Raw genomic sequence first — 18168 nt, 5'->3', positions numbered from 1 at the left:
CCAAACAAAAGAACAATGGGAAGGTAACCAGATAGCAGCTCCCTAACACAAGATAACAGCTGCCTGGTAGATCTAAGAACAACACTCAATAGTAAAATCCAGGTCCCACTGAGACACATTCAGTTACATTGAGAAGGAAAAACAGCAGCCTGCCAGAAAGCATTTCTCTCCTAAAGTGCAGGCACAAGTCACATGACCAGGGGCAGCTGGGAAATTGACAAAATGTCTAGCCCCATGTCAGATTTCAAAATTGAATATAAAAAAATCAGTTTGCTCTTTTGAGAAATGGATTTCAGTGCAGAATTCTGCTGGAGCAGCACTATTAACTGATGCTTTTTGAAAAAAACATGTTTTCTGATGCCAGTATCCCTTTAACTCAGTGCTCTGAATCCATTTTCCTGCAGTGCTTTGACTGTCTTATCTGAGTTTAATGTGATGCTTTTCATCTGTTTTTTGGGATGAACTTACTGGATGGTCTGCCGTAAATGGATTGAGAGCATTGCATTCACTTTCTTGAATCAGTTTTCTGCAGTGATCCTGTGGGTATGTGCAGGATAATGAGGTGATCTGAATCTGTTTTCTCCAGTGATCTTACTAGCATGCCAGGGGTTAATGTGGTGCTGTAAATCTGTTTTCTCTAGTGATCTTTCTGGCATGTCTGTGGTTAATGTAATGCTCTGAATCATTGTTTGCAGTGATCTCAATGACACCTCTGTAGTCAGCTACGCTAATTGTGGTGGGAGTGTTAAAAAGGATATCGCTTTTCATGTTTTACCGTTTTTTTTTTTTAAGCCTAGAATTAAAAGTGCCCATCTTAGTCACTGGATAGCCCATCTTGGATTGTAAATTGCCCCTGCCCCGTGAGCACATTTCATGTTACTTGAGTTTGTGGGTATCAGTGGCCTTTAATTGTTTTCATCTCATAGTCGAGTGGCCGCTAAGCTTCCCCGGATGTATATTAATGGCTGTACCCCTCTCATAGCTGAACTCAGTCAAGGGTGCTGGGAGTTGCAGAGCAGTAGACCAATCCAAAAGCTGCAGCTTGCACCCGCTATTCCCTGTCCAAAATTTCTTTCTGCAAATTCATTCCATTCTATATTATACATCCCTTCATTATTCACTAGTACATTATTGTCGTTAATTATTCATCCCTCTGAAAGTCGATTGTTCTAGTGAGTGAGCGACTCCCAAACCTCCTTATGGAGAGAGATTACAATGACAGTCTCTTTCTCTGCTCAGTGGCTGTCCCTATGCGACCGACCCACCCCCATGTAGTCTCATATCTGGACTCATTGCTTCCCTGACTCTGGATTTGCATTTTAAAGGGGAACTAATCTTCTCTCGCTGAATTTTGATTCTCTTTCTTTGGAAATTCTGGCTACAGCATGTAAGAAAGAAACTGGAACCTGGGATGTTCCTCACAAGAGCTTACAATCTACTTGCTGACTAAAGCTAGCTGCCCGTTGTGTTGTCCTTCTCACTGAATGTTATTATGTCAATTACTTTGTGTGCCCCCCACAAACTCTCTCCCAACCAGTAGCAGCTGAATAAGTCACAACAGGCAGGTGTCCATTATAGATCACATGATTTCATTCCCCAGAGAGGAGGGAGGGGACCTGCGCTAGCCCCGCCCTGCAGTTCCATTGAAATACCTTCATTTTTATCTTGATTTTCCTTTTGTATCAGGCTGCCACGAAGAGGCAAATGTATCGTTTTTTTTTTCTATTGACAAGTCCACTTCCATTTTCAATCTTACTCAAAGGGGAACTTCACCCTGACAATTGTTTTTGAGTAACTGCAAATAATAATCATATCTGTCCCTTTACTCACGGCAGATTCTGACTCCTGTAGCAGTCTGATCCCCATTGTAAGCAACGGTCTGCTGCTTTATGGCAGCTGAGATTCTAGCTATCTGTATAACAGAACATTCTGTCCCAGTGGCTGCACAGATCCTATCTGATCCCCATTGTAAGCAACGGTCTGCTGCTTTATGGCAGCTGAGATTCTAGCTATCTGTATAACAGAACATTCTGTCCCAGTGGCTGCACAGATCCTATCTGATCCCCATTGTAAGCAGCAGTCCTGTCCTGCTTTATGGCAGCTGAGATTCTAGCTATCTGTATAACAGAACATTCTGTCCCAGTGGCTGCACAGATGCTATCTGATCCCCATTGTAAGCAGCAGTCCTGTCCTGCTTTATGGCAGCTGAGATTCTAGCTATCTGTATAACAGAACATTCTGTCCCAGTGGCTGCACAGATCCTATCTGATCCCCATTTTAAGCAGCAGTCCTGTCCTGCTTTATAGCAGCTGAGATTCTAGCTATCTGTATAACAGAACATTCTGTCCCAGTGGCTGCACAGATCCTATCTGATCCCCATTGTAAGCAGCAGCCCTGTCCTGCTTTATGGCAACTGAGATTCTAGCTATCTGTATAACAGAACATTCTGTCCCAGTGGCTGCACAGATCCTATCTGATCCCCATTGTAAGCAGCAGTCCTGTCCTGCTTTATGGCAGCTGAGATTCTAGCTATCTGTATAACAGAACATTCTGTCCCAGTGACTGCACAGATCCTATCTGATCCCCATTGTAAGCAGCAGTCCTGTCCTGCTTTATGGCAGCTGAGATTCTAGCTATCTGTATAACAGAACATTCTGTCCCAGTGGCTGCACAGATCCTATCTGATCCCCATTGTAAGCAACGGTCTGCTGCTTTATGGCAGCTGAGATTCTAGCTATCTGTATAACAGAACATTCTGTCCCAGTGGCTGCACAGATCCTATCTGATCCCCATTGTAAGCAACGGTCTGCTGCTTTATGGCAGCTGAGATTCTAGCTATCTGTATAACAGAACATTCTGTCCCAGTGGCTGCACAGATCCTATCTGATCCCCATTGTAAGCAGCAGTCCTGTCCTGCTTTATGGCAGCTGAGATTCTAGCTATCTGTATAACAGAACATTCTGTCCCAGTGGCTGCACAGATCCTATCTGATCCCCATTGTAAGCAGCAGTCCTGTCCTGCTTTATGGCAGCTGAGATTCTAGCTATCTGTATAACAGAACATTCTGTCCCAGTGGCTGCACAGATCCTATCTGATCCCCATTTTAAGCAGCAGTCCTGTCCTGCTTTATGGCAGCTGAGATTCTAGCTATCTGTATAACAGAACATTCTGTCCCAGTGGCTGCACAGATCCTATCTGATCCCCATTGTAAGCAGCAGCCCTGTCCTGCTTTATGGCAACTGAGATTCTAGCTATCTGTATAACAGAACATTCTGTCCCAGTGGCTGCACAGATCCTATCTGATCCCCATTGTAAGCAGCAGTCCTGTCCTGCTTTATGGCAGCTGAGATTCTAGCTATCTGTATAACAGAACATTCTGTCCCAGTGACTGCACAGATCCTATCTGATCCCCATTGTAAGCAGCAGTCCTGTCCTGCTTTATGGCAGCTGAGATTCTAGCTATCTGTATAACAGAACATTCTGTCCCAGTGGGGAAGTTTAAAGATTTTGTGTTGGCTGAATCCAGGTTTTGTGTTTATTTTACATTAGCAGATAACTCTCCCTGGTTCTTATTGGTGCCAAAGAATATAAGGAAATATTGATTGATCTCTTTAGTGTTTAACAGACCATTAAATAAAACAGAATGTATTGGTTTGGTGCAGAGTAGTAGAATCTAATTAAATATCCCGTGTCACTGCAGGGTTACTGTACTCACCATTTCACTTGTTTTCATGCACAAGACTTACCCGGGTACTTTTCATGCGTCTAATGGGGACCCCCATTAGAAGGTGGAAGGTGTCTGTATATATGGTCAGGATGATCTCCAGTGAGCGGCTCTATACAGTGGGCTGGAGTATTTATATATTATATATACTTATATAGCTGCGCATTTATTGGACGTGGCAGACAGAACTTGTTTTTCCAAAGGTCTTTGCATCTCACAAACAAACGACTCCACTCGCCGCTCATTAATCATTAGCTGTGACCTCGGAAGTTCCTCGGTGTAAGTTATAAGGCAGGCGGGGGGCATTGCAGGGAGGTGTCCAAACCCCACGAATGGGAAATGGCTGATAGTAGCACTTGTGGCTTTGGCATCTGTCTGCTGTCCCAAATATTTGGTGGAGGATGCGGCCTGTGTGCCATATTCCCTCAGACTTAGGCTGATCTTTCCTCTGGGTCAGTAAAGGTGTGGGATCTGTTATCCAGAATGATCCAAAAACCAGCAGTGCTGTTCCCTAGGGTCCAACTGTCACATAGGTAAAGCAAATGAAGCAAAATGAAGTACATTGGGCACTGTGGGAAAAGGCATTGGTTTTCAGTAGGGATACACCAAATCCAGGATTCGGTTCAGGTTTCGGCCAGGATTCTGCCTATTTCAGCAGGATTCGGATTCAGCAGGGAGGGAAAATGCGTGATTTTTTTTGTCACAAAACAAGGAAGTAAAAAATGTTTTCCCCTTCCCATCCCTAATTTGCATATGCAAATGGGGCTCGGCCAAAGCTGAAATAGTAGATTCGGTGCATCCCTAGTTTCCAGATAAAGCCCAAAGGATTCGGCTGAATACCGAACCTGTATTGTGTTGCTTCGTTGTGTCTGTCGCTGCGTTGTGTCGCTGTATTCAACAACCTGAATAGAACAATGAAAATGTGGCCCCTCCTATACACCGTAGTGCTCATCATTCTGATACCGGCTCTTTTGGGGTTTGTTTGATATCTATTCATGAATAATTCAGCGTACGGGAGAATCCAGTGTAACCGTATCATCTCATTGGCAGATCGTCCGCACGGAGAAGAACAGTTTGAACAATCGATTCCTCCCGTGGGATCAGATCGAGACGGAGGCCGTTCTCTCTATTGATGATGATGCCCATCTGCGCCACGATGAAATCATGTTTGGCTTCCGGTGAGTGTTTTGTATTTATGGTTTTCTTCTTGCCTCGGATTTATTTGCCCTCCATGGGTTGTTGGAGATTGTTGTATATATACCTCTGCTGTATATACCTCTGCTGTATATATACCTGACTGCACACGGGGGACTAGGGAACTCTAAATAAATGGCTTCTCAAACGCACGCTATCAACATCATCATTTATTTGTATAGCGCCAACAAGTTACGCAGTGCTTTACTATTTTGGGTTCCATTTGCCTTTTGCAGTCCATTTGTTCTCCGACCCAGACCTTATATATAATATAGAACAGTGAACCATTCTGTTAACTTCAGTAATAACGAGTAGCATTCGCCCGAAAGAACCTAGATGGCCACCCACACATACACGAGCCTAAACCATCTCCATAGACAATATTAATAAAGGGGAGAAGGCTTGGTGTCTGGAGGTGCTGCTTAAACACGACGGAAGCCATAGAACATCGCTTGTTTGATTTTTACTTTGAGGATGACATTTGCTCAGGGGCCCCCTTAGCTCATAACAAGGTTACAGATATATAGAAACATTGGGGTAACAGTCACCCTGCTATAGTTCCAGGGGTACCCAGGGCACAAATAAACACTCACCCCAAATCTCCCCCTAACTGACCTTCAGACTGGGCCCCCTTAGCTCATAACAAGGTTACAGATATATAGAAACATTGGGGTAACAGTCACCCTGCTATAGTTCCAGGGGTACCCAGGGTACAAATAAACACTCACCCCAAATCTCCCCCTAACTGACCTTCAGACTGGGCCCCCTTAGCTCATAACAAGGTTACAGATATATAGAAACATTGGGGTAACAGTCACCCTGCTATAGTTCCAGGGGTACCCAGGGTACAAATAAACACTCACCCCAAATCTCCCCCTAACTGACCTTCAGACTGGGCCCCCTTAGCTCATAACAAGGTTACAGATATATAGAAACATTGGGGTGTCACCCTGCTATAGTTCCAGGGGTCCCCAGGTTACAAATAAACACTCACCCCAAATCTCCCCCTAACTGACCTTCAGACTGGGCCCCTTAGCTCATAACAAGGTTACAGATATATAGAAACATTGGGGTGTCACCCTGCTATAGTTCCAGGGGTACCCAGGGTACAAATAAGCACTCACCCCAAATCTCCCCCTAACTGACCTTCAGACTGGGCCCCTTAGCTCATAACAAGGTTACAGATATATAGAAACATTGGGGTAACCGTTGTTGATCAATGGTTCTAAAAATGTCTAGGGATGCAAAAATGTGTGCACCCCAAATATCATCTAAACTGACCCTTTAGCTGCACTTTAAGTTGTATCTTGTAGACTACAGAGGCAGTTGCAGAACTATAATGCAGGGGGAGCTGAGAGGACTGATGAGCAGATAAAACAAACAGAACCCATTTATCATCTGTTTAAAGAGTTTTCTAGTCACTTATTTCGATTTGCTGTTTCCAGGAATTAGAACCATAACCCTCGGGAGTTTGAGGGCTTCCAAGTAATGTAACGGGCACGTGTGATTTTATATTGCTGAGCTTTCTCCCTTGGTAATCCCCGAAAATCTGCTATAATTACTGTAAAACTAGTCCTGTGTAATGCAAGTGATTCATATCAATGCACTGAGTGCCCCCTGCTGGCTGACAGATAGGAGAGCAGTTGTATAAGGGGAACAAGATGATATGAATGAATATTTGTAGAATAGTCTGTCCCTTTTGCTACTCCTGCTTCTGTTATGTTGTTTCAAAAGTTGGAGCCACCAGGGTGGAGAATAAAAAAGTCAGATACTGCTTTCCAAAATACCTTAAAGGTATTTTGCTTTTCAGCTCTCTAACGCTGAGTTAGTCAGTGACTATAAGGGGGGCCACATGGGACATAACTGTTGCTTTTGAATCTGAGCTGAATGCTGAGGATCAATTACAAACTCACTGAACAGTTATGTACCATGTGGCCCCCCTTATAGTCACTGACTAACTCAGAGTTAGAGAGCTGCAAAGCAGGAAGTAGTGTTCTGGTTATTATGTTACACATCCACTCACTCCAGCCTTTATACATTACATTTTTGCCTAACTAACTATATTAGATACATTTTTTATTTTGCACAGCCTGTATATTTATCTAGTTTTTATTTTCACACTGAACTGTTCCTTTAAAGGAGAACTAAAGCCTAACTAAAGAAATAGCTAGAAATGTTGTACATGATGTTTTGTGCTTCTGTACCAGCCCAAGGCAACCACAGCCCTTTAGCAGTAAAGATCTGTGTCTCCAAAGATGCCCCAGTAGCTCCCCATCTTCTTTTCTGCTGATTCACTGCACATGCTCTGTGCTGCTGTCACTTACTGAGCTTAGGGAGCCACTCACAATATACAGTACACATAGAATAGAAATGTCACAATATAAGGCTGATTAGTAATTAATACACATAATTACTACATGGCAGCACAGAAACCAGTGCAATTAGCATCAGAATTGAATAATCAGCAAACCTGTAGCATCAGCTTACAGTGGTGTGAAAAACTATTTGCCCCCTTCCTGAGTTCTTATTCTTTTGCATGTTTGTCACACTTAAATGTTTCTGCTCATCAAAAACCGTTAACTATTAGTCAAAGATAACATAATTGAACACAAAATGCAGTTTTTAAATGAAGGTTTACGTTATTAAGGGAGAAAAAAAACTCCAAATCTACATGGGCCTGTGTGAAAAAGTGATTGCCCCCCTTGTTAAAAAATAACTTAACTGTGGTTTATCACACCTGAGTTCAATTTCAAAGGTTATAAAGCCATTTCTAAAGCTTTGGGACTCCAGCGAACCACAGTGAGAGCCATTATCCACAAATGGCAAAAACATGGAACAGTGGTGAACCTTCCCAGGAGTGGCCGGCCGACCAAAATGACCCCAAGAGCGCAGAGACAACTCATCCGAGAGGCCACAAAAGACCCCAGGACAACATCTAAAGAACTGCAGGCCTCACTTGCCTCAATTAAGGTCAGTGTTCACGACTCCACCATAAGAAAGAGACTGGGCAAAAACGGCCTGCATGGCAGATTTCCAAGGCGCAAACCACTTTTAAGCAAAAAGAACATTAAGGCTCGTCTCAATTTTGCTAAAAAACATCTCAATGATTGCCAAGACTTTTGGGAAAATACCTTGTGGACCGACGAGACAAAAGTTGAACTTTTTGGAAGGTGCGCGTCCCGTTACATCTGGCGTAAAAGTAACACAGCATTTCAGAAAAAGAACATCATACCAACAGTAAATATGGTGGTGGTAGTGTGATGGTCTGGGGTTGTTTTGCTGCTTCAGGACCTGGAAGACTTGCTGTGATAGATAGAACCATGAATTCTACTGTCTACCAAAAAATCCTGAAGGAGAATGTCCGGCCATCTGTTCGTCAACTCAAGCTGAAGCGATCTTGGGTGCTGCAGCAGGACAATGACCCAAAACACACCAGCAAATCCACCTCTGAATGGCTGAAGAAAAACAAAATGAAGACTTTGGAGTGGCCTAGTCAAAGTCCTGACCTGAATCCTATTGAGATGTTGTGGCATGACCTTAAAAAGGCGGTTCATGCTAGAAAACCCTCAAATAAAGCTGAATTACAACAATTCTGCAAAGATGAGTGGGCCAAAATTCCTCCAGAGCGCTGTAAAAGACTCGTTGCAAGTTATCGCAAACGCTTGATTGCAGTTATTGCTGCTAAGGGGGCCCAAGCAGTTATTAGGTTCAGGGGGCAATTACTTTTTCACACAGGTTTGGATTTCTTTTCTCCCTAAATAATAAAAACCCTCATTTAAAAACTGCATTTTGTGTTTACTTGTGTTATCTTTGACTAATAGTTAAATGTGTTTGATGATCAGAAACATTTTGTGTGACAAACATGCAAAAGAATAAGAAATCAGGAAGGGGGCAAATAGTTTTTCACACGACTGTATATTACAGCCAGGGATGCTCATTTTCTGCTGGATAATTAGTGACGAGCCCTAAGCTTAGCTTCTCAACAGCCAATCAGAGCCCACTGAGCATGTGAGTGTCACAGACACTTTCCAAGATGGTGACCCCCTGTGACAAGTTTGAAGTCCTGGATCATTGCTGCTATTGACAAGCTCAAACTTTAGCCTCGTGCAATAAGTTCACTATATAAAATAGGACATTTTCAGTCACATTCATTTTTAGATTTTAATTCTCTTTTAATAACAACTGAAAATTCTTAATTTTTAATCAGTGGTAATTACATTTTGTGTTAAGAGGCAAAATTATTATTTTGAGGTTGAGATTACCTTTAATCGCTCTAAATTGTAAGCATGTGTATTCTGTCTATTGATGGAAGCCTGTCTGTCAGATATGGGTTAGTTTGCCTTTAAGTCACCCACCCAGATTCCTCGTGCCGCTGTGGTGTTGGTGCTACAGAGCTCACGCTCACATGATGAATCCACTGTGTGACCACAGCCATTAATAGTCCTGTACGTTGGTAATGGCGTTTAATTGTCGCCCATCTGTGATATAGAAACGAATAGCACTTTATATTCTGTTTATTTAGCCACAAATATCTCCTCCTTTCCCTCTCGGAGACATTCGGTGATAGGAAGGAGCGTTAATTGCGCCAAAGGTGCAGCGAATGTCCTTCGTCCATATTGTTTTCAGACAGTGGAGCCTCCTGTCCGGCCACTTCTTTTAATTACGCGCGGATGGTTAACGAGCTGATCACTCATTCACGGCTTCAATTCCTCATCTCCATAAAATAACTTTATAATAATATAATTAGCATTGCGCCGGCACTTCATTTCAATAACGAGGCTTCTCGCCGTCTCGCCATCGATTTCTCAAATCTGCTGATACAAAGAGATACATAATGTAACAACTTCCATATTCGATTTCTAATAAAAGTATTTTAAAGTAACGTAGTAAGTTGGGTTGAAAAAAGACACAAGTCCAACAAGTTCAACCTTTTAGGTCCATATATAACCTACCTAACTGCCAGTTGATCCAGAGGAAGGCGAAAACCCCTTCGGAACCTTTTCCAATTTGCCTCAGAAGGGGAAAAATTCCTTCCTGACTCCAAAATGGACCAGTCCCTGGATCAACTTGTACTATGAGCTATCTCCCATATCCCTGTATTCCCTCACTTGCTAAACACCATCCAACCCCTTCTTATACCTATCTAATGTATCAGCCTGTACCCCTGATTCACTTCCCAGCTCTCCCTGTAACACCCCTTTCCCTCCTCTAATCTCATTGGCTCCCTCCTGTCTGCTGGGAGGAGCTACTGGTGAATAAAGCATCCGACCCTTCCTTGTACCTATCTAATGTATCAGCCTGTACCACTGATTCACTTCCCAGCTCTCCCTGTAACACCCCTTTCCCTCCTCTAATCTCATTGGCTCCCTCCTGTCTGCTGGGAGGAGCTACTGGTGAATAAAGCATCCGACCCTTCCTTATACCTATCTAATGTATCAGCCTGTACCACTGATTCACTTCCCAGCTCTCCCTGTAACACCCCTTTCCCTCCTCTAATCTCATTGGCTCCCTCCTGTCTGCTGGGAGGAGCTACTGGTGAATAAAGCATCCGTCCCTTCCTTGTACCTATCTAATGTATCAGCCTGTACCCCTGATTCAGGGAGACAATTGCACATCTTCACAGCTCTCACTGTAACTCATTGGCTCCCTCCTGTCTGCTGGGAGGAGCTACTGGTGAATAAAGTATCCGACCCTTCCTTGTACCTATCTAATGTATCAGCCTGTACCACTGATTCACTTCCCAGCTCTCCCTGTAACACCCCTTTCCCTCCTCTAATCTCATTGGCTCCCTCCTGTCTGCTGGGAGGAGCTACTGGTGAATAAAGCATCCGACGCTTCCTTGTACCTATCTAATGTATCAGCCTGTACCCCTGATTCACTTCCCAGCTCTCCCTGTAACACCCCTTTCCCTCCTCTAATCTCATTGGCTCCCTCCTGTCTGCTGGGAGGAGCTACTGGTGAATAAAGCATCTGACCCTTCCTTATACCTATCTAATGTATCAGCCTGTACCACTGATTCACTTCCCAGCTCTCCCTGTAACACCCCTTTCCCTCCTCTAATCTCATTGGCTCCCTCCGGTCTGCTGGGAGGAGCTACTGGTGAATAAAGCATCCGACCCTTCCTTGTACCTATCTAATGTATCAGCCTGTACCACTGATTCACTTCCCAGCTCTCCCTGTAACACCCCTTTCCCTCCTCTAATCTCATTGGCTCCCTCCTGTCTGCTGGGAGGAGCTACTGGTGAATAAAGCATCCGACCCTTCCTTATACCTATCTAATGTATCAGCCTGTACCACTGATTCACTTCCCAGCTCTCCCTGTAACACCCCTTTCCCTCCTCTAATCTCATTGGCTCCCTCCTGTCTGCTGGGAGGAGCTACTGGTGAATAAAGCATCTGACCCTTCCTTATACCTATCTAATGTATCAGCCTGTACCACTGATTCACTTCCCAGCTCTCCCTGTAACACCCCTTTCCCTCCTCTAATCTCATTGGCTCCCTCCGGTCTGCTGGGAGGAGCTACTGGTGAATAAAGCATCCGACCCTTCCTTGTACCTATCTAATGTATCAGCCTGTACCACTGATTCACTTCCCAGCTCTCCCTGTAACACCCCTTTCCCTCCTCTAATCTCATTGGCTCCCTCCTGTCTGCTGGGAGGAGCTACTGGTGAATAAAGCATCCGACCCTTCCTTATACCTATCTAATGTATCAGCCTGTACCACTGATTCACTTCCCAGCTCTCCCTGTAACACCCCTTTCCCTCCTCTAATCTCATTGGCTCCCTCCTGTCTGCTGGGAGGAGCTACTGGTGAATAAAGCATCCGTCCCTTCCTTGTACCTATCTAATGTATCAGCCTGTACCCCTGATTCAGGGAGACAATTGCACATCTTCACAGCTCTCACTGTAACAAACCCCTTCCCAATATTTAGCTGGAACCTCTTTTCTTCTAATCGGAATGGGTGACCTTGTGTCAGCTGGAAAGACCTACCTAGAATTTCTTCGAAGTCAATGATTTAGATACGAGGCTCCCAGTCCCTACTGGAATTGCAATTAGATTACACAAGTTCTTCTTCAGTCTAAACTCCGCGGTATAAAAGGTGATGCCAAACTAATCCAACATGGTACCAAGTCATTGGACATCTACGGTGAGCCGGAGGGTCCATTTGGCCCTGAGTAGGACTGAGAATAAGTCTGACTAGTAACACTGGTCTCATGTTCCTGCATAAGATTTTCCCTCTTTTGAAGAATGAATTCCTTGAGCCCACACAATATATATAATGTCTGTATTACATCTGTTTTTGCCCTTTTCTGTAGGGTTTGGAGAGAGGCGAGAGAGAGAATTGTTGGCTTTCCTGGTCGGTATCACGCCTGGGACATCCCTCATCGGTCCTGGCTCTACAACTCCAACTACTCCTGTGAACTCTCTATGGTACTAACTGGAGCCGCCTTTTTTCACAAGGTAATTTGTGTTTAATTGAGTTGCACTTTCTATATCAGTGATCCCCAACCAGCAGCTCGTAAGTAACATGTTGCTCTCCACCCATTGGATGTTGCTCTCAAAGCAGATGCTTATTTTTTAAGTCAAGGCTTGGAGGCAAGTTTTGGTTCCATAAAAACTAAGTTTATGGCCAAACAAAGTCTCCTGTAGCTGCCAGTCCACATAGGGGCTACCAATAGCCAACCACGGCCCGTATTTGACACCCCAGGAACTTATTTCATTCTTGTGTTGCTCCCCAACTCTTTTCACATTTGAATGTGGCTCACAGGTTAAAAAGATTGGGAAGTCCTGCTTTATACGGAGCAAAGGAGACCAAGTGAAATTAATATAGAGGTGCGTTAAATGCAGTTAGTTCTGGTTTTTGGATCTCTGCACTGCCCAGAACCTCCCCAGCAGCTCATCTCTTGGTGCACCATCTCTATTTCATGTGGTTTCAGCTTGGATAGGATCTTACTCATTTAGTGGGGGTTGTTCTATGGGAGTCACTATGGTCTCATTTCTCTAAGTGCAGACAAAATAGTCCCACTCAACTCTAAGTCAAGTCCCTGGAGATCAAGTCTCCACACCATATATGTGTGATCACTCTGGGCTTGCTCCACGTGACAGTTGCTTCAGGTTCTACTGCCAGTGAAATAGAACCTGTATTTTCTCTTGTCCTTCTCAGTACTACGCGTATCTGTATTCCTATGTGATGCCACAAGCCATCAGGGACATGGTGGATGAGTATATCAACTGTGAGGATATCGCCATGAACTTCCTGGTCTCTCACATCACTAGGAAACCTCCTATCAAGGTAAGGACTAGCTCTTATGCAAAGTGACCGGCTACTGTGTAAATTACCTGTCTGAGGCAAAGATTATATAGTGAGTCTCTCATTATTTCAGAAATTTCCTTAAGCATTATATCTGTCTCGTGACGCTGGCATGTCAATACTACTACAGCTATGTCTGTTTAGATAATGAGAGGTGCACATTCAGTCACCCTGCTATATTTCCAGGGGTACCAGGGCACAAATAAGCACTCACCCCAAATCTCCCCCTAACTGACCTTCAGACTGGGCCCCTTTAACTCATAACAAGGTTACAGATATATAGAAACATTGGGGTGTCACCCTGCTATAGTTCCAGGGGTACCCAGGGTACAAATAAGCACTCACCCCAAATCTCCCCCTAACTGACCTTCAGACTGGGCCCCCTTAGCTCATAACAAGGTTACAGATATATAGAGACATTGGGGTGTCACCCTGCTATAGTTCCAGGGGTACCCAGGGTACAAATAAGCACTCACCCCAAATCTCCCCCTAACTGACCTTCAGACTGGGCCCCCTTAGCTCATAACAAGGTTACAGATATATAGAAACATTGGGGTAACAGTCACCCTGCTATAGTTCCAGGGGTACCCAGGGTACAATAAACACTCACCCCAAATCTCCCCCTAACTGACCTTCAGACTGGGCTCCCTTAGCTCATAACAAGGTTACAGATATATAGAAACATTGGGGTGTCACCCTGCTAGTTCCAGGGGTACACAGGGCACAAATAAACACTCACCCAAATCTCCCCCTAACTGACCTTCAGACTGGGCCCCCTTAGCTCATAACAAGGTTACAGATATATAGAAACATTGGGGTGTCACCCTGCTATAGTTCCAGGGGTACCCAAGGTACAAATAAACACTCACCCCAAATCTCCCCCTAACTGGACTTTTTTTATCTTAAGACCCTGGTTGGTAGGTAGAAAGGCAGATAAAGTATGTGTATATGTTATCACTATATTACTATTGAATACGGATATGCCGGTGCTGATTGTTGTGTTAGATCAAATGGTTAAACCTTACCTGCTTGATATGCAGCATGTGATATAACATATCAGCTTGGTGACTGTTTTTGTACCTCTAGGTGACATCTCGGTGGACGTTCCGCTGTCCCGGCTGCCCCCAGGCTCTCTCTCATGACGACTCACATTTCCACGAGCGCCACAAATGCATTAACTTCTTTGTCAAGGTGTACGGGTACATGCCGCTTCTCTACACCCAGTTCCGCGTGGACTCTGTTCTCTTCAAAACCAGACTCCCCCACGACAAGACCAAGTGCTTTAAGTTCATTTAAGTGCTGTGTTACTGGGGAGTCCCATTGAGGCACTTCTAAAGTACTTGGGAACTGTCCTAGAAACTGCCTCAAATCTTCTCTCCAGTCTTAACAAGAGTAGAGTGTGGACTGCTCATGAATTATAACACTATTTTATGTGGAAGAAAGGACTTTTTTTGTAAATTGGCCAGACAAATTATGTTTTTATTGTAATTTTTTCCTTTTATTACCATGCAGATATAGGTTTTATTTGTATGGTGAAGCATTTATTTCCTCTGTGGTCTCTTCTATTCCATAAGCATTCACTAGAAATGATGTGCATGAGTAGGGTCATAGGGTGGTGCTCTCCAGCACCGCATTGAATTGGATCCACCTCATTGGCACCAATTTGATAGAGACCATAGATTCTCCCCCTGCTTTCTAACCATCATGGCCTCCAGATTGGCACTAATTTTGACTAACGTAGAGCACACATGCATTATGGGTAAGCGTCTTTTCAGTTGATAATGGTAAGCATTCATGTATGGTAGATATAACCTAGCCTATTGGATGAAATGTAAATTAGAAAATTCCCTCATTACAATCATGATGCACAGGAACCACCAACAGATCTACGGCGATGACCTTCAATCAATTCAGTTGTGATGATCTCCTCATCCCCTTCTTCATTCGTGACGGTCTCCTCAGCCACTTCTTTAGTCGTGCCGGTCTCCTTGTCCCCTTCTTTAGTTGCGATGGGCTCCTCATCCCCTTCTTCAGTTCCGACGGGCTTCTAGTCCCCTTCTTCAGTCGCTATGGTCTCCTCGTCCCCTTCTTTAGTCACGCCGGTCTCCTTGTCCCCTTATTTAGTTGCGACGGGCTCCTCATCCCCTTCTTCAGTTCCGACGGGCTCCTAGTCCCCTTCTTCAGTCGCTATGGTCTCCTCGTCCCCTTCTTTAGTCACGCCGGTCTCCTTGTCCCCTTCTTTAGTTGCGACGGGCTCCTCATCCCCTTCTTCAGTTCCGACGGGCTCCTAGTCCCCTTCTTCAGTCGCTATGGTCTCCTCGTCCCCTTCTTTAGTCGCGCCGGTCTCCTTGTCCCCTTCTTTAGTTGAGACGGGCTCCTCATCCCCTTCTTCAGTTCCGACGGGCTCCTCGCCCCCTTCTTCAGTCGCTATGGTCTCCTTGTCTCCTTCTTTAGTAGCGACGGTCTCCTCGTTGCCTTCTTCAGTTGCGACAGTCTCTTTGTCCCCTTCTTCAGTCGCTATGGTCTCCTTGTCCCCGTCTTCGGTCGCTATGCTCTCCTTGTCCCCTTCTTTAGTAGCGATGGCCTCCTCGTTCCCTTCTTCAGTTGCGACGGTCTCCTCGTCCCCTTCTTCTTTTACCAGTTTCGCCTCTCGCGTAGGAATCAAAGACGAAAGAAAGCACAGAACTTCTGCCTTTTATTGTTTTCACATTTGTACATGAATAAATTTGTTGTACAGGACAAGAGATGTAGAATATATATATTTAGAGCCTCTATGGACAGGTGCTCTGGGTAAACAAGTGGTTCTAATGTGGTAACTGTTTTATAGACATTCTAGTATTTGCAGTCACATGAATGTCCAGCGGAGAATCTTCTCAAATCCCTCTGGGTGGCCGGTGATGTTCAGTCATCAATAGAGATGAGAAAAAATTGCCTCCTGAATGGAATTTGTAAGAAGGACAAAACAAAAAAAGAAATTAAAACCTGTGGATTTTCCCTCACTCTTGTAGGTAACACGCAAGGAATCTTCAAAATCAGTGAAGTCACTTCACGAGTCGTGTCTGCGTTTCTGTTTCCAACCAGAAATAGTTTGTCTCAATGTTGTGTTTTCAGACCATGAAGAACCAATATGAACGATCGTGGCAGTATTCTGTCTCTTGGATCAAGCACAAAACACTTCTGATGTACTCGTTGGCTCGTAGTCTCCATTACTAAGATTTGCGAAGATTCCTCCTCAACACCAATTCAATGTCTTCTTTCTTTTGTATTTTTATTCATTTCGCGGATCTTCCCCTAAGGGTTGGTCGATTATCGGAAATTCTTCTGTACATTGAGTACCCCCAATATTTTATAACTCTCTCACAAGTCCTCATGAGGTTTACAGTCTTTTGATTTTACCCGTATCTAAATGTTTTTGTGGATTTTTTGTTTTTGAAGCTCCAGAGTACGAATCGAAAGATGACCATATTTAATACACTCAAGACGTTTACAATTTTATGAAACTTGGACCATGGCAACCGAAAAAATGATGGATGTCTTAATAAAGTATTTCACAGGTTCCTTTTAATGGTGGCTGTTTTGTTTTTATAAAAAATAGTTGGGTAGACACACGGTAACATGGAGTCCATGATGGGTCACTTGAATACAACGGGCTGTTGACTCACTCAGCTCCTGTGAATAGGCTTCAAATGATGCCCTCAATGAATGTTATCCAATCAGGGTGCAGATAATAATCACATATACAAATACAGTTGTATTCAGAATAATAGCAGTCTGACATGACAAACCTGATCATTCACTGGATTTTGGTAGAAATTCTATTTCTACATGGCAAATAATTTACTAATAGATAATAATAATAGCTTGTTCCAAATAATATCAGTGAGGGGTTTAATTAGTGAGTTCATTCATTCTGTGAACAAACAGGAGTTAATTCCAGCCCTTATTTAAGGAAGGAAGGAGCAAATGTTTTGCCGCTGGTTATACCGTATATACTCGAGTATTAGCCGACCCGAGTATAAGCCGAGGTACCTAATTTTACCTACGAAAACTGGGAAAACTTATTGACTCGAGTATAAGCCTAGACACAACTACAGCCCTGTCTCCCAGCAGCGCACATTCCGCCAAAGCGACCCCCCCAGCGATCAACCGGACTTCTTTGCAAAGTTGATGGTGACAGAGAATTGCCAAACGGATTACTGTGTGCATTGTCCCACTATCCCACTACCATGTGCAGAGGGTGCTGTGTGATATTGCCATCACTGTTATTCTTTCTTATAACCAACAGAGGGCGCTGTGTGATATTGCAGTCACTGTTATTCTTTCATATAACCAACAGAGGGCGCTGTGTGATATTGCAGTCACTGTTATTCTTTCATATAACCAACAGAGGGAGCTGTGTGATATTGCAGTCTCTCCCCAAGTGAACTGTTGGTATAGGAATGATTAAAAGTGACTGCAATCTCAGCTACTGCCCGCTGACCCGAGTATAAGCCGAGGTAGACTTTTTCAGCACATTTTGGATGCTGAAAAACTCGGCTTATACTTGAGTATATACGGTAGTTAATTTCTCTCTGAAACTCTCACTCAAATGGCTCCTTCCACACATTGTTCAGAAGAACAGCCGACTGATTAAAAAGTTGATTGGAGAGGGGAAAACATATAAAGAAGAGCAGAAAATGAGAGGCTGCTCAGCTGAAATGATCTCAAATGCTTTAATATGGCACCAAAACCTGAAAGATGTGGAAGAAAACAGAAAACGACCATTGGAATGGACAGAAGAACAGCCAAAATGGCAAAGACTCAGCCAATGATCAACTCCAGGAAGATGAATGAAGGAGTAGTTCCCTGTGATACTGTTACAATTAGTGACTATGTGAAGCCAAGTTATCGGCAAGAAGCCCCTGCAAAGTCCCATTGTTGAAAGAAAGACGTGCTGAAG

General features: G+C 43.9%; 2 protein-coding genes across 3 annotated transcripts in view; both read left to right on the top strand.

Annotated features, from left to right (window-relative positions):
- Window positions 1-16794, top strand: part of extl3.S (exostosin like glycosyltransferase 3 S homeolog) — a 43818-nt gene extending 27024 nt beyond the window's left edge. For both annotated transcript variants that reach the window (XM_018264416.2, XM_018264417.2), the window contains exons 3-6: window positions 4775-4902; window positions 12235-12379; window positions 13083-13211; window positions 14316-16794. In XM_018264416.2, coding sequence (XP_018119905.1) covers window positions 4775-4902; window positions 12235-12379; window positions 13083-13211; window positions 14316-14525 — 612 coding nt within the window. In that variant the 3' untranslated portion in view covers window positions 14526-16794. The remainder of the gene's footprint in view (window positions 1-4774; window positions 4903-12234; window positions 12380-13082; window positions 13212-14315) is intronic.
- LOC121394326 lies at window positions 15124-16794 on the top strand. The gene has a single exon (XM_041565103.1). The coding sequence runs from the start codon at window positions 15124-15126 to the stop codon at window positions 15595-15597; it is 474 nt and encodes a 157-aa protein (XP_041421037.1). The 3' UTR covers window positions 15598-16794.
- Window positions 16795-18168: the final 1374 nt, after the last annotated feature.

The sequence above is a fragment of the Xenopus laevis genome, chromosome 5S (assembly GCF_017654675.1).
Source record: "Xenopus laevis strain J_2021 chromosome 5S, Xenopus_laevis_v10.1, whole genome shotgun sequence".
In the NCBI taxonomy this organism is placed as follows: domain Eukaryota; kingdom Metazoa; phylum Chordata; class Amphibia; order Anura; family Pipidae; genus Xenopus; species Xenopus laevis.
The sequence above is the reverse complement of the archived record's forward strand: the minus strand, read 5'-3'. Positions and strand labels throughout refer to the sequence as shown.

Bases quoted from the DNA above. Each gene is read 5' to 3' on its own strand.
- LOC121394326 (XM_041565103.1), top strand. From the start codon at position 15,124: ATGACCTTCAATCAATTCAGTTGTGATGATCTCCTCATCCCCTTCTTC.